This window comes from Monodelphis domestica, chromosome 4, assembly GCF_027887165.1.
Source record: "Monodelphis domestica isolate mMonDom1 chromosome 4, mMonDom1.pri, whole genome shotgun sequence".
Lineage (NCBI taxonomy): Eukaryota > Metazoa > Chordata > Mammalia > Didelphimorphia > Didelphidae > Monodelphis > Monodelphis domestica.
Genome location: NC_077230.1, coordinates 191,130,800 through 191,147,008, shown reverse-complemented (window position 1 = coordinate 191,147,008; position 16,209 = coordinate 191,130,800). Strand labels below are relative to the sequence as shown.

The window sequence follows — 16,209 nt, the reverse complement described above, 5'->3', positions numbered from 1 at the left end:
AACGGGTGCTCTAGGCATTATGCAGAAAAGTTAAATGATATGCACAAAGTCACATCTGTCATAAGCTGTATTTAAACCTACATCAAAATGTGTATCAGATGATGTAATAATTATTATTTAGCTTTGTGACTTTAATAATATTTCCCTGTTCTAGGTCTCAATTTCTGGATCCTTTAAAAATGGAGATTTTACTAATGTTTCGTAAATTCACTATTGGCTCAATTTTTCTGACTCTGAGTCAGTCTCTTTGGCTTTCCTCTTTCTTCTCTTTACATGATAAGAAATTTAAATATATTCCAAATTTCAGAAATGGTCCATCAGGATCTTAGTAAGATATATATACTCCTGCCTATCTCTTATCTCCTTTCTACCTCCATTCTTTCTCTTTCTCTCTCTCTCTCTCTCTCTCTCTCTCTCTCTCTCTCTCTCTCTCTCTCTCTCTCTCTCTCTCTCTCTCTCTCTCTCTCTCTCTCTGCCTTAGAAGAGCTTATCTGATAGATCACTATATTTGTCTTCCAGCTAAAACTTGCCATATGTTAGCAATGTAAATTTCAATACTGTGTCCTTGGAAATACAACCCTATTTTCTCGAAGAAACTTGTGGGTCTATCTGTCAAGGTCAACAAATTTAGAGATTCTAATACCAATTTCACTGGAAAGTATATAAATAATATTCATATGGAATAAGTAGGGCTGAAATTCTTCATTGAGAAGGATATATGCCACACATAATTGTTCTTATTAATTATAACAAATTTTAATGAACCCTATGAATAACTTTAAAGAGATGTTTTCTCCTAAACAAGTGCAAAATAATTTATTAAAACACTTACTGTGAGCAAAGAACAGTGTTGAACACCAGGAATACAAATACAAGAAAACAAGAAGAGTCCCTGATATCCTAATAGATGTCATACTTAAGTGGTAGCCAGGGAAAGAAATTTTAGTTTGGAAAAATATTTGTGCTTTCAACAGAGATACAATAGCAATTCTAATTTGAAGGAAAATGCCATATTCAGTGTTCTTGTTACCTGAGTTGGTAGCCATTGGTAGGAGAGATTACAAAAAGGTAACAGCCTCATCACTTACCTCATTTTCTGATGAGCTAGCTGAGAGGAGCACTTCCTGGGCATCAAAGAATTCTGAGACAGATTCAGACATAGAAAGGCGGCTCTCATTAGCAGCTTGCTGTGACAGAGGGAGACTGACATGGATTTGCTCCCCAGGCTACAAAGAAACAAAATGCAAGGGTGTCATCTGTGACAGTATTTCAATGTTGGAACTACATTTCATACAGGTAAGAGCTGGTCTGAAGCACAGAGAATAAATGGCCACATGTTTCTAAGGGAAAAAATTCAGCTTCATAACAGATTGTATGGTTGTCACCTGGTGGTGGGTGGTAGAGAACAACCTTTTGAAGCAGATGTTTCTGGCATTGTTCAGAAAAGTTAAATAATATGCCCAAGGTCACACCTGTCATATACTAGATTTAAATCCATTCCAAAATATGTGTGTGGGGATTGGAGAAGTCCAGGATGCTGGAGTTGGAGAACCTGTTTTTGAATTCTATCTCTGGTATCTGTGACCATGGGTCATCTTTACCTCCCTGGGTCTTAGCTCCTTTGTTTGTAAAAGAGGTGATAGGATTGCATCAACTTTAAGGTCTCTTTGTGGCCTAAATTCCTCAGTTTTCAGCTAATTTCAGGCTCATCAAGTATGAAAAGACTCCTTACCAGAAGATGGGTCACTAGTCTAATGATTTTTAAAAAATTATTATTAGTCTACTAAGGGCTAGAGGGTTCAGTATCACTGCGTAGAGTATGTAAATCTGTGAAATCATGGGTCCTTGAAAAAACGGAAATATAATTTAAAAGAATGGTGAACAAGGGCTCTCCTAGTCTGTATTGCTAAAGTAGTGAGTTTTACCAATGGAATATTTCTTCCTGAAGAACCCAGAAATGTTTGACAAACTTCAGATAGGGAGTGAATTGATTTTCAACTTCTAGCCAACTAAGAAAGGAATGAAATTTTGTTATAGGAGCAGATGAAAACTGCTAAAAAACCCCCCCATAAATTCTAATACTTAGTTTGGTCACCACCATAGATATGCCTAATAGGCTAAGCCCAAGAGAATTTATGAAAACTAATGGGGAAGTGATTAAAAAACAAATTCAATCTTAATAAAATTTTAAGATAAAGGAATATAGAAGTACTGCTCACAATGACTGACATTTTAACCAAGATATTATGCAAAAAAGACACCAAATAAAAAATTCACATCAAATTTATTTTCATGAACTTGAAACTAAATTATTTTCTAGGAATTATTTATGTTCATTCAATCTTAGAAAATTACAATAAACATGTTAAACATTATAAATTGAGAAAATTCTAACTAAGCATATTATACATATTTTGTATATATATTTTAAAAATAATTTTTTTTGGACCTAACTTAGGATTTCATTGACTTAGAGGAAAATAATTATCAATGCAGAACCGCACTTGCTTTATGACTTAGTCTTAAAAAGTTGCCTGGTATAAAGTTAAGTAAATTAATTATCCAGTATCACATAGCCTGTATATGTCAGAGGCAGGACGAAGAGAGGTTTCTAATTTATCTACTTTGCTGTGATCCTTCCATATTGAATAGTTAAATTAGACAAATGCAAACATGTAGGACAGAATGTGATAATAATGGGCATTAGGAAATATGGTGTAGAAAATCTTCAAGCCAGTGGTCAAAGGATTCAATGAAGAACCAAAAGAGAAAATAGCTTTGGGGCAGTACTTGTTAAGCAATTCCTTGAAGAGGCAGGTACCTCTACTTTCTCAGGTTTTTAGGAAGGTAAATATCTTCAAGGAAGGCCTTTGAATGAACTGAAACAATCTCCTTGAAATCAATTGTATATTTTGGATGGGGGCTGGGAGAAAAGGAGAGAGAAGATTTGTGTAATGCCCATTATGAGTGTGAAATCATAGGAGATGTCATTAAAAATCACAAATTTGAGGTTGTTGCTAGATATTTAGATTCCTTTTATTGTCTTCATTTCACACCATCACAAAGTAGACCTGGAAAGTGCTTATAACATTCTGCTTATGGAAATTTAATCTAAATCTTCAGCTAAAAATACCTGAATACTTTAAAAGAAAGGTTATTGCGACAGAAACAACTACACAATTTTGGACAGAAAGAGACATAAAGGTCAATGACATAATCCAAACATCAATAAAAGAGACTTAGACAAAAGACAAATCAAAATAAGAACACCAAGACTGTTCTTTTGTTCTGAAGAAAACAAAAATGTTTGTTGTATAAATACTGAAATGTCATATTTTACTAACAGTAATGGAAATATTACAAAAAAAGAAAAAAGAAAAAATTCAGTTATGAATCTCGATGTGATTATAATATATCCATTAAAGACCAAAGTCTTACCTCATCGGGGCTAGGGATAATATTTACACTGACAACCTGATCACAAATAATAGACTCTGAATGTATTCGGTTCAAGCGACTCCGCAGTTCAGCATTTTGGTTGAGTGCCTTAAAACAACAAAAATTGCACATGTAATTTCCAATTAGTAAGCAGACGTACAATAGAGCAAGCACACAGGTGTGGCATAGACTCACTCTTCAAAAAGCAAGGGAAGCAAATTATATCACGCTTTTCTCTGCATTTTTAAAAGCATGCTAGGCCAAAGCCTAGTGGTGAGAAGGAAATAAATGGCCTGTTAAAGACATATTCATTCTTGCATGATATGAGGAAAGCTACCATTTAGTACTTAATGCCATTCAGTAAATGACATCTAACTGCCAGAAAGAATTCCTGTGTCTTTAAAGAATGACCTATTTAATTCCTTTTCACCAAAAGAACTAGTTTCACTATTTTTAGGCTTATGCTACCACCACATATATATTATTTTTTTCAGCCTCTTTCATGAATGAAGAACATGAGAATGATCTATTGATAATGAGGTTTGGCTCCTTCAATTTCTATGTCATTTTGTAAAACTCAGAAATTATTTGAGTGAAGGATGTACATTGTGGAACTGACTTTGGAATGAAATGAATAAGAAACTCCTTCCATTTACTGAGCTGCATTTCAGCCTATTTTAGTGAGATGGGTAATGTTTCAGTAACATGTGATACTCTAGCTCCAGGGTCACATTTATAATCCAGGTGGTTATAGAATCACTGACGGTCTTCAAGGAATAAACTATCTATTGAAAATGTTGCAAAAACACAGATATACTAGAAGATCAAAAGTTGCCTCCTTATGGAACACTGACAATGCAGACAACTGCCTCAAAGAGCATTACACAAACTTTCAGTAACCTCCATCTCAAATTAGTCCAAGTGAGAAACCAAAAGGGCCCTTAGAGGTCCTTTAACCTAATCCCCTCATTTTGAAGAAGAAGAAGATGGGAGTTTAGAGGTTAAGTAACTTGCTTGAGGCCACACAGAAGGTTAGTGTAGACAAGAACCAAAGTGTGGAAAGCAGGTTTCCAGATTCCCAAGAAGGATGAGGGTGGTGGTGGTGGTGGAGGGGAATAAAAATTTATATGCTGAATGCTGTGTGCCAGGCACTGTGCTAAGAACTTCACAAGAATTCTCTCAATGATCTCCATGACAACTTTGCAAAGTAGGTGCTGTTATTATTCCTATTTTGTTCAGTTGAGGAAACTGAGGGAAACGGAGTTTAAACTACTTGACAAAGCTCATAGAGCTAAGAAATATCTGAAACTAGATAGATGGCTATAGAGAGAAATATAGTTATAGTTAAATAGATAGATAAAATTTTAGATTAAGTAAGCACTCATTAAGTGTTTACTATATGCTAGGCACTATGTGAAAATGAGAGACACAAGCAAGAACAAGCAAGACAGTTTCTGACCTCAAGGAATTTATAATGTAATGGGTCTAGATTTTTCTATAGAACACTACACAACTTTTCTTTCAGCACCTTTCAGTGCTTGGGGACTTCCTTAAAAACTCTCAGATACTAAATGAAATTTGGTCTAAAGTGGGAGCTCCTTGGACCTTTTCCAGAAATGGATTTGCTGGAGCCCCAGAGGAGCTTCATGATGACATAATTTATAACATGGTCCCACAATAAGGTCTCCAAGGAGGGTTACATCAGGGCTATGAGCATTTTACATGAACACCGATAAAGTTACACACACATTTTTCTGTAAAAGGGGACCACAGTTAATTGTTCTTTGTATTCTGGCTACCTGACTTTACTTCTCTGCCCTAAAAATGTGGAAAAGGGTTGATACAAAGTTGTAATTGGAGAGATTGGGGGTAAAAGTATGATGGTATAGTCGGGTATGTGTCAGAGGAAGTATATGCCCCATTTGAGAAAACTGCTAAGTACTTGAATGAAAACAATGTGGCTTGCTAAAGAATATGAGAAAACCAATCAATTCTTCACCTAAAAGGAAAACAGAAAATTTAAATGTGCCTGGTTTCCATTCTTAGAACTTTGGCAAATAAAAAATCATTATGTTTTTCCTTAACAAGATAAAGTAAAATTGAAGAATTTGAATAGTACGTTTTGCCAATGAGCCTTTGGCTATTTTTCCTGGGAATGAATTCTAGTTAGTTGAGACGTAAATGTATTCCCCATTCTCTCCGTGATTTCTATGACGTCTATGAATAAGCTTGGATGTTCTTATTCTATTCTATTCTGAAATATATTGGAGTTGTCCTGTGTTTCAAAATCTTTGCAGCCACCAACTATACAAACATACACATTTGCATAAAAAACACATAAAAAAACAGCTGATAAGGATATAGATATACTACCCTTACTATATATATATATATATATATATATACACACACATCTGCTCCCTAGGCAGGGCTCAAATTCTATCTTTTACCTATACTAGCACTGAGATCACTGAAAAATCACATAACCTCTCAGTAACCCAGGCAATTCATGAAAACTCCAAGTTTCAGGTAAATGTGCACTAATGAAGAGAGTTTCTACACTGAGAGGTACATACACATCCAAACATACTCATCGTTCCTCTAAAAAAACTGTTTGTATATATGTGACAAATTACACGTGAAATCTATTGTTAGGGGGCAATAAACTGAGATAGTACTAGCGATGAAAATCAATCTCTAGCCACCTTTAATCCAAATGGAAAATGAGTCATTTTCCCAACTTCAGTGAAACAATATGGCTAGCAGCTGCATCATAGATTACAATGAAACATAAAGAGAAAATTTCCTGGTGGTGGGAATCTTAAAACAAATGTCAGTAGTAAAGGACGTTACAGCATCCTCTCCTTGGGAAGTTTTAAAGAGTGAGTTAGAATCTTCTCTGTCCCAAATGGTTTAAATGAGGTCTTGCCCTAAAGATGGAGGAGAATATTAGATAATTTCTTAATTTTTTTTCCAGTGGCTAATGACTTGGATTTTGGAAAGGAACAACTATATGGAATATATTGCTATTGATAACATATATGCAGCGGTAGAATTGTTCTTTTTAGATAGCACAGAACACAGAAATAAACATACAGTCACAGGTAGGGCAATCTCAACAGCAGACAGCCCAGCCCAGCATGCAAATAGCCCACTTCTGAGTCATTCTTCGACTGTTACCTTTTGTCTCGATCACTTACCTCACAGAGACCTGTGAGGCTCATTGATATCCAATACTAAATGAAATCCTGTAAGCCTCATTTTACAGCTAAGCTCGAGTACAAATTCGGTTGCTATCTCATCCTTAGACAATGCCTACGGCTTCACTAACATTTTTATCCTCTCTACTAGTTCCCATGATTCACTTTTGCAACTCTATCCTTTTCCTTTGTAATATTTTTGACAGAAGGGTATTCTTAGAGAAGTGATACCTTAGTGAATAGTTATCAAAACAAATGCGAAGCAAGAGAATGGGGTTCAGTAAATGAATGGGATAATGGAGAGGCTGACACCTGTAAAAAATAGACTCGAATACAGAACTACAATCCCCACAAGCCTTTGCTCCACTTCCCCAAAATGCTTTGTAATCTCACGGGAATTCTGAGGTGAGCCGAGATCGAGGAAGGCTTTAAGCTGGTGGAAAAGGTTTTTGGGTCTCTTTTGGACTTCCGTTTTGGAGCAGAGGCGTCTCTTCCATGATGTGATGTTATTTTGTCTAGGCCTCTGGCCTAGGCACATGTTTCTTACTTGTATATTCTTTAATCCTTAATCCTTAATAAACCTCTAAAAAATATAATACTCCTTGCAGAGAGAAACTAATTTCTACCTGCCTCAGTCTCCCCATATTCCTAAATTTTAATCTTTACACACCCAAGGTACCATGTTGAATTATATTGTTGGAAATGAAAAAAACAAAAACAAAAACAAATAACAACAAAAACCAAAACCCAAAGGAGGCTGCTTAATGTAAGGTAACATACTGGTAAGTAAGTAAAGTTATGGTGATGTCTTAGCCAATAGTATTGCTTGCTCTAAGAGCTATGCAATTCTTAGGCATATCATCTGATCTCAAAGCACACTGTTTACAAAGAAAAAAAAAACAACCACTTATTCAGCCCAAATTAAGATAAATAATGTACAGATGGATAAATGCTGGGCTGATGAACACTCATTCAGTAAGGGTTGGTTTGTCTCTCCATCAAACATGCTCACAAATGCCCTCTCTTTAGGGGAAGTCTGAATATTCAATTATATTTTGCTTATGTAAACTTTTTTTTAAAACCATTACCTTCTATCTTAGAATCAATATTGTGTATTGGTTCTAAGACAGAAGAGTGAGTGGTAAGGACTAGGCAATAGGGGTTAAGTGACTTGCCCAGGGTCACAGAGATAGGAGGTATCAGAGGCTAGATTTGATCCCAGGACCTCCAGTTTCTAGGCCTGGCTCTCAATCCAATAGCCACGTAGCTGCCCCCTAGCCTATGTAAAATTTAAACTTTACGTGGACCATTTATTTTTCCACAATTGTTCTCTGGAGGGTTCAAACATAATCTCACAACTGCATACTTGTTCTTAAAAAATGTTCTATTCTGAAATCCCTGGAAATGGACACAAATGCTTAAGTCAGTAAGCTGAACCATCGATCATGTTGCAGACATGTCTATATTCTCCATCATTGGGGGAAGGGCTATCACACATACTTTTTATTTAATAGAACTGTTGGTTTCCAGAAGGAAACACTTAAGTTAATGCAAGTCAAATGGGAGAGAGATGTATAACAAAATGAGTTTTGGGCTAAGTTTACCAAACTTGAACCTTTTGGATGAGAACATAATAAGTTCCAGTTCAAAGAAAGTACCGAAATAAAAGAAAGAACTTGGGACCTCAAAAGATGAGCTATGACAAACCATTTTATGGATTGTTATTATTCTTATTCTTTTCAATTCATGTAAGATACATAATGAAGAATAGGACTTATGAAACTTGACTAAGTTTCAGGAAAATGGTACTTCTCTAAGCAAAGGCTACATCTGGAATTTCTTTTTTAGCCTCAAATACTTGCCTTGTATACACTGACTTTGATGAAAAAGATGAGTATCCATCATACAACTGACATTTTTCTAACTAATAAATGTTGAGTCAATTTTTTTACTCTTACATTCTCATGTAGATCTCCCACTGCTCTGCACAGGTCTGATTCTGTGGTGACTTATTCAAAATCACCTGCTCTTGCAGTTAGCACAAGCTGTGCATCAGTTTTGGAGTCAAAGACAAAACTAACTACCGAGATTACAATTTATGAAAGAGAGTGGCTAATGCCAAGTAGAGTGCCTTATTAGTTATGCTAATCCAGTAGGACTAAGAATGCTTAAATCTTTTACATGTAGGGCTCTATTTTAAAAGGAACATGCAGTATGACTGATTTGGAACTTAGTCATCTGTAAAGCCAAACTAATGTAAAATGTCCTCTTCTTTAGGCACGAATCCAAGATCTGCTTTAATACCAGCCAACATCTCTGCCTCTGTTCATCTAAGCCAATTTTAAAGTTTCAAGTGTGAGTAGTGGCAGAGTGTTTATGATAAATATTTAAATCTGTATACACACAAATAAATAAAAGCAATGTACATAGTCTTCTGTACATAGTAGGTATATATAGTAAGTATATATAGAATGAATTCATTAAATATATACAGTCATAGCTATGGAGCAAAATCTTTTATAAAGAAATATCACTATAAAATACCCTGTGTTTGAGGAGTATAAATCCAAGATAAATTTTAATACTAAATAATATTTCTTATTCACAAAATGCAAGCCAATTTTAGGAGGATAAATAACAGGTATGAGTGTATATATAGAAATTTTCTCATATATACATATGTGAATCCACATATATTCAGCACCTAGTGTAGTGTCTAAAACCTACTAGACGGTCTATAAAACCTTTTAAAGTGAGTTTATTAAGTTATATGGGGAAAGGAATGCTTCTTAAAGTATATTCTTAGAGTGACAAAGGATACTTAACAACGGCAGGTAATGATTTTGCTGTCTATATAATGAGGAATATTAATTTCATGTTCTTTACATACTATATGCTTTTTACAGTGATAATGAATTTTACTGAACTGGTATTCCAACTTCTACTACTACCACTGTTGCTGCTTCTACTACTGTCACGTTTTGCAAAGCACTTGCTGTAAAAAGCTTAGGACATAGGAAATATAGGATTTCCTTCCTTCGTTCCTTCCTTCCTTCCTTCATTCCTTCCTTCCTTCCTTCCTTCCTTCCTTCCTTCCTTTGTTCGTTCGTTCGTTCGTTCGTTCCTTCCTTCCTTCCTTCCTCCCTGCCATTTTATAGGAGACTAAAGCTAAAGGAGGTTATGATTTGTCCATAGCCATTGCTAGTAAGTGGTAGGAACCAAACCCTTCTTATTCCAATGGTTCTTCCATTATACCATGCCAGTAGACCTTAGAAATACCTGAATGCTTTCATTAATTTGAAAATATATGACCAGATAATTTAAATAAAAAATATGTAGTTAAAATCAATCTGCTGGGTTTAAATAAATCGCAGAGTACAGGAGAAGAGAGATGGAGCTTGAATAATTTGTGGAAAAAAGATGAGGTCATTAACTTAATATGAACTAATAGCATAAGTTTGCTTTAAAAAAAAGACATAAATCGAATGAATCCTAGACTGTATTAATAAAGAAAAATGTCTAGACTTTAAGAAAATTTTTCCTACCATACTCTGATGTAGCAAAAAAATAAATTTTGAAATAATATAAGTTCCTGATGCTTCATTTTAAGAGATACAATAACAAATTAAAGCCATTATAGTTGTAATTATGCTTTATCCATCAAACCTTCTGGCTTGATACTAAGTTATTAAAGAAGGTCAAAGTAATAAAAAGAAACCAACAATTGGGGAATTTAACTTGAAAATGAAAGACTAAAGGGAGAAAGTTATCCTCAAGTTTTTGAAGGATTGTCAAGAAGAAAAAGAGCAAACTTATTTCACTTTGGTCCCAAAGGTAGAATTTGAACTGAGAGGTGGGAGACAGATTAAGACTTAACATAAGAAAGGCTTTTTCTAGTAAATAGATCTGTTGAGCAATGTTGTGAGGTTTCTACTGTGGAAGGGATTTCCTTGTTACTAAATTTAAAAAATAGTAACTCAATAACTATTTGTCAGTAATATGGTAAAACTTACTACATGTGGTAGAATGGATGAGACAGCCTCAAAGATCCTGGAGAGTTCTAAGAAACTATTATAATTGCTTTTTCGGTCATTCCAGTAGTAATTACTATAAGATTTTAGAATTTTCAAAGTCATACATATGTATTACCAAGACTTTATTTGAATACTTATTACAGTTTCTGGAAGGATTATTAGAATGACAAAAGGTGTCATTAGAATATTCACAAGTGGAGTGTTTTCATTTTGTGAACTTTTTACAATATCCTCAAATACCTTCTTAATTTAAAAAATCAGACTATCATGGACATAGATGTGGATAGGTATAAAAAAAGAATTTTCTAAGTGAGGGGAAATTGTTTCTGAAACTAACATAAGCCCAGTGAAGATTTTGGTCCAAATTAAAGGCCATATAAGTAGAATAATGATGTATTCTTTTTGCCTAAAAAAAGTTATTTGGAAAAATAAGCAATGCCATGGGGAAAAAGCTGGAGTCTGAAAGTGGGTTTTTATTACTATTCTTGCCAGCATGCCTTATGAATTCAATCTTATGAAAATTTATAATAATTATTTCTAAAATTGAGTATCTTAGTCCTGCTTACAAAATTATTACTATTCTTAATTAATGCCTTTTATATAAACATCTTTGTTTAAAGAAAATGTTCTTACTGCCTCAATATTTCTCTTAATCATTGCTGTTACCATTGGTGGTTTTATTTTTAAACCTAAGTTACCTTCTCTCTTAGAATCAATATTTTATATTGGTTCCAAGACAGAAGAGCAGTGAGGGTGAGGCAATGGTGGATAAAAGAAGTGTGTGATGTCTCATTTCTAAACCTGGCTTTCAATCTACTGACCCACCTAGCTGACCCCACTCTTAACTTTTTATCAGATTTCTCTTAAATATGCTTCCTTTTAGTAACAATTATTGTTTGTACTTCTTTGGATCTACCACTAAAATCTGGTGAAAGAGCTGTGATATTTCCACAGGCAGAACTTTTTCACTTGTTTCCAAGATGACTATTTATCCTTTCATACTTACTCTACAATGAACATAGTTATCCTGTCCAAATTAAACACTGCCTGAGGAACTAGTGATCATTTGCCTCTGAGTATTCTGGGAGAAGCTACAAAAAATTAGCACTTAGAAAAAAGGTTCTTGTACAGGTAGAAATTTACTAATCATGTTATGGAAGGTCAGTTGATTTTGATACTCAAAGCAGCATGTATAAATGAACTGACCACAATTTTAGCACATGTACAGGGACAATAAGAGAGCCTTAACCCAAAGTACAAAAGAAATGATATTGCGGTTGCACCAAATCTACTGTTTGTCCAAGTCTAAGTTTTAAGATGAAGGGGAAATATTCAAGCAGAATCTGATAGGGATAGCAAGCCACTTACCCAGGATTTGTTTGCTCCATCACTCTGATCCAAGGCACCAGGAAGTGAACAATATTTTACATAAACACTGGGTTCTCACATAAAGCTATATAACATTGAGTTCTCACAAGACTTAAGAGGATAGATGAATAGATCAAATGAAGAGAAGGGTAAATATGGGTATTCAGATGAAGTACTTCCAAATGGGGTAGAAAAACGCAAAATATAGCCTAAAAGATTTCTGGCAGAATTGTGAACAATTATTTGTTTGATATAAGTAAATTTCATTGTATAATGTATTTTGTTTTTCATTTGTTTCAGTCATGCCTGACTCTTTATACCCCCATTTGGGGTTTTCTTGGCAAAGATATTGAAGTCATTTGTCATTTCTTTTTCCAGCTCATTTTATTGATGAGGAATTAAGTGACTTTCTCAGAGTCACACAACTAGTAAGTGTCTGAAGCCAGTTTTGAACTCAGGAAGACTCCTGACCCAGCACTCCATCCACTGCGCTATCTAAGTGTGCCTAAGTATAATGCATATTTATCACATTACATAAAACAGAGACAGGAAATAGGGAGTATTTTTCTTGATAGAAGGGAAAGAGATCATAAGAGAACAATTACAACTCATTTATCAAACAGAAAAAAAAAGAAAAGAGTGATAGTTATTTCATTATTTTTCAATGTATGAAAGTATATTAGCTATAAAGACTTTTTACACAGTGTTGATTGCCTATATTGAAATGGATAGACATTCAATGCATGACATAGTAATACATTCATGGATCACACTGGAAGTAGAGCCTACTCTAATGACCTTATGACAGGCAGATACCAGGGTTGAATAGGCCAAATAGAATAATAGTATGCTACAATTAAAGTTTTATTTTTATTAAAACATACAGTTTGCTTGAATTCTATTTGGAGAATGAGCATGCTCATTTCATTGGCAGAATCTCTGAGGAAGACAACACACAGACTCATTGGTAGGGATGCTGACGCCCCCTTGAACTCTCTGCACTTAGGGGAGATGTGGCATGCATTCAGAAACAAAGCAAGAGCCTACCTGAGAAAGCGATTGTCTGAGCCTGGCCATCTGCGGGTTATGGCCTTGGTTGTGATCCTGTTCAGAAACCATCTGTTTAAGCTTCTCTTTCTCAATCGCTATGCTGTTAAAAGCAGACTTCAAGAGGGAATGCACTAAGAGGGGGAAGGAAATGAAAGAAAGGAGAAATACATCATGTTTTCAGAAAGTCCCCAAAATATCATTTCTTAGCAGTGACTACAATTGATACACTAGTACAACATTGGAGGGTGTTCTGTTGCTGAGCAGAATGTGATATGACATCAAAGATTCCCTGGAAACATGATGCTTCTTTTCTAGTTACTAGGAACCTTTTCCATCTCTTTTGACTAATTAATAATCTAAAATGGATATAACCTAATTAAATGTTATCTTTAAAATATGTCAGTAAATCTATATTTGAGGAGTAAAAGAACAACGATGATGCAAAAAGGGTTAATCAGAGAGGGTAATTTACTTTAAAATAAGTTACAAATCCTTTAAGAGTAGGAAGAAGAGGCAGAAATAAAGCTTTAACTATGGTATCAATGGATTGTTATATGGATTTTATCATTAATTGTTGCCCAAAGCTAGTCTATTATACACATTATACATTCATGGACCACACTGAAAGAAGAGCCTACTCTAATGACCTTATGACAGGCAGAATCAGGGTTGAAAAGGCCAAAAGAATAATAGTATGCTGCCAATTAAGGTGAGTCAATAACCATTAAGTGCCTACTACATGCCAAACACTGGGCTAAGTGGTGAAAATACAAAGGAAAGGCACAATACAGTCCTGCCTTTCAAGGAACTCAGTCTGATGGGAGGGCAGGGGGAGGCAACATGTAAACTTCATTGGAAAAAAAGATATAGAGGACATAATCATAATGGATTAAATCATAATGGATACATAAACATAATGGAAATAATCAATAAAGGGAAGGCACTAACATTGAGGAAAGGCTTGTTTGCATTAGGGAAGGATTCTTGTAGAAGATGGCATTTAAGCTGGGAACTGAAGGAAGTTAGAGAGGCAAAGAGGAGAAGAATATCCCAATCAGGTGGAATAGACACTAAATATAAAAGTCTAGAGACAGAGTGTCTTGTTTGAGGACCAACAAGGGAGGCACTAGATTGCAGAGTATGAATGGGGCTCTGGGAGGAGTAAAATGTAAGAGGATTGGAAACATGGAGGAAGATATGAAAGGCTTTGAATGCCAAATAGAGGATTTTATAGTTGATGCCTCTGGCAGTTTGTTTTGCAATAAAGAGGGATGCAGTGTCTTGCTCCCAAGTGGTAAGAAATTTGGAGTGGTTGTCCTTCAGGAAGGAGAACAAAATCAACCCCAGCCTTCCATAAGTGATTTAGGTCATAAAAAACTATAAGTGATGTGTTTGCTTTAAATCAGAACAAAACAAAGAAAATGAAAAAAGAATGGCAAAAATCTGTAGATTTCATTGATTTTGAAGAACCAATTGATGAAGACTTCTGAATCTAGTGAAATTTTATTCAAACTCTGAAAACTGTGTCAATTGATACTAAAACAGCAAGTTGATTTGATTTACTCAAGAACTTTCTCAAATATTTATTCTTTTAAAAATCAAGTAGTATTTAAGCATTTCCTAATTTTAAAAAATGAAAGATGTTCCTGATTTGAATAACAAGCACCTGTTGTGTGTTGTAAAATTGAAGTACAAAAACAGAAGACTGGCATTTTTCCCAATGGCAATAGCACCTTCTCATTTCTAGTCAGGCACTGGTATTGTGCATCTGTTCCCAGATGTCCTCTTCCAGTAGTGATACAATTTTAAATGAAGAAATGAGTGCCAGAGGTCTTGATCCAAAAAGCAGCCCTGAAAGCTAAATTCTCTCCATTTAAAAAAAGTGGTTATTTATGAAGAGTTCATCTAACCATCATGAGAATGTCTGACTTTCTAGGAAATAGAAATTATGCTTCCTAGAAAGAAAATGTATAGTTTCACAATAGGAGCTTTGGAATTCTGTTGAAGCTTGGATTTACTAAGAGAGCTAGGATTTCAAGGAACCAGAGGAAGCTTACTCAGAGCTCTAATCTTTATCATTCTCCCCATAGCTTTTGATAAGATTTTTAATTGTGTACCCTCTCAAAGCTATTAGCAGGTATACCTGGATTGTAAAAAAGCAAAACACAGAGGTTTGAGCAGTGAATTTATGCCACCGCCAAGAAGAAAAGGAAACAGTAAAAAGGAACAACAAATTTAAGCCTCCGAGAGAAAAGTCATTGAGAGCATGCTAAGAAAAAGTGCCTGGTTAGATGCTTTAACAATGGCATGAGGCTCAACCCTGGGCAAATTTGCTCTCATTTCTGTGCCAATTCCTATTCTCTGAGAGATTTCTCCTCTACCCCTCACATTCCAAATTAACCATATGACTTTGCCACTTGTCTGTCCAGAGTCTGCATCTTTGGCATTCTACCTAGTCTTCCTTCGCCTAACAGTGCCTCATGCTTCCAAACTGTACCAACTTTCAGCCCATCCTGAAAAAAGGAAAACGAAAGGAAGTGATCTGAAAAGTTAATTCAAATTTGGATACTACTGAGAGGATCTTAATGACATTCTGTGAAGGAGAATCTGTGTTCTTAAAGAAGGATGACTGGATGCCAGCACTGTCTTCAAAGGAATGAACCTCTATAATGATTCATTCCCGTAATGGAAACATTACAAAGCTGCAGATGGATGGGATTTTTGGTAACTTCCAGGTAATCCTTAGTCCTTTTAAAGAAGTGACTGCTTACTCATAGACTTACAAAATCCTGGATTCAGCACCCAACAGAGTATCCATCCCTTAACAGGCATTTACTACAAATATTAGTAAGATGCTTAGCACAGTCCCTGGCACACAGCAGGCACTTAATAAATGTTTATTTCCTTCTTACACTTCCCAAGTACTTATTGAATTGAATGATAATGAAAAAAGGACCTTAGTGATCATTGCATGTGAATTAGTGCCTAATAAATGGCAACAGAAAATCACAGACTTAGAGTTAAAAAAGACCTCAGGAGCTCATGTGCAGGTAGTTAGGTGGTCCAGTGGATAGAGAGGCCAAACCTAGAGATGGGAGATCTCGGGTTCAAATCTGGCT

General features: G+C 35.2%; 1 protein-coding gene across 25 annotated transcripts in view; it reads right to left on the bottom strand.

The window, feature by feature from the left end:
- OSBPL6 (oxysterol binding protein like 6) overlaps positions 1 to 16,209 on the bottom strand; it is a 280,006-nt gene that overhangs the window by 46,672 nt on the left and 217,125 nt on the right. For 11 of the 25 annotated variants that reach the window (XM_056794036.1, XM_056794035.1, XM_056794040.1 and 8 more), the window contains 4 exons: positions 13,088 to 13,221; positions 12,041 to 12,064; positions 3,439 to 3,546; positions 1,089 to 1,226 (listed from right to left, as the gene is read on the bottom strand). In XM_056794036.1, the coding sequence (XP_056650014.1) occupies positions 1,089 to 1,226; positions 3,439 to 3,546; positions 12,041 to 12,064; positions 13,088 to 13,221 (404 nt within the window). The remainder of the gene's footprint in view (positions 1 to 1,088; positions 1,227 to 3,438; positions 3,547 to 12,040; positions 12,065 to 13,087; positions 13,222 to 16,209) is intronic. The other 14 variants (XM_056794053.1, XM_056794044.1, XM_056794056.1 and 11 more) reach the window with 2 other exon arrangements.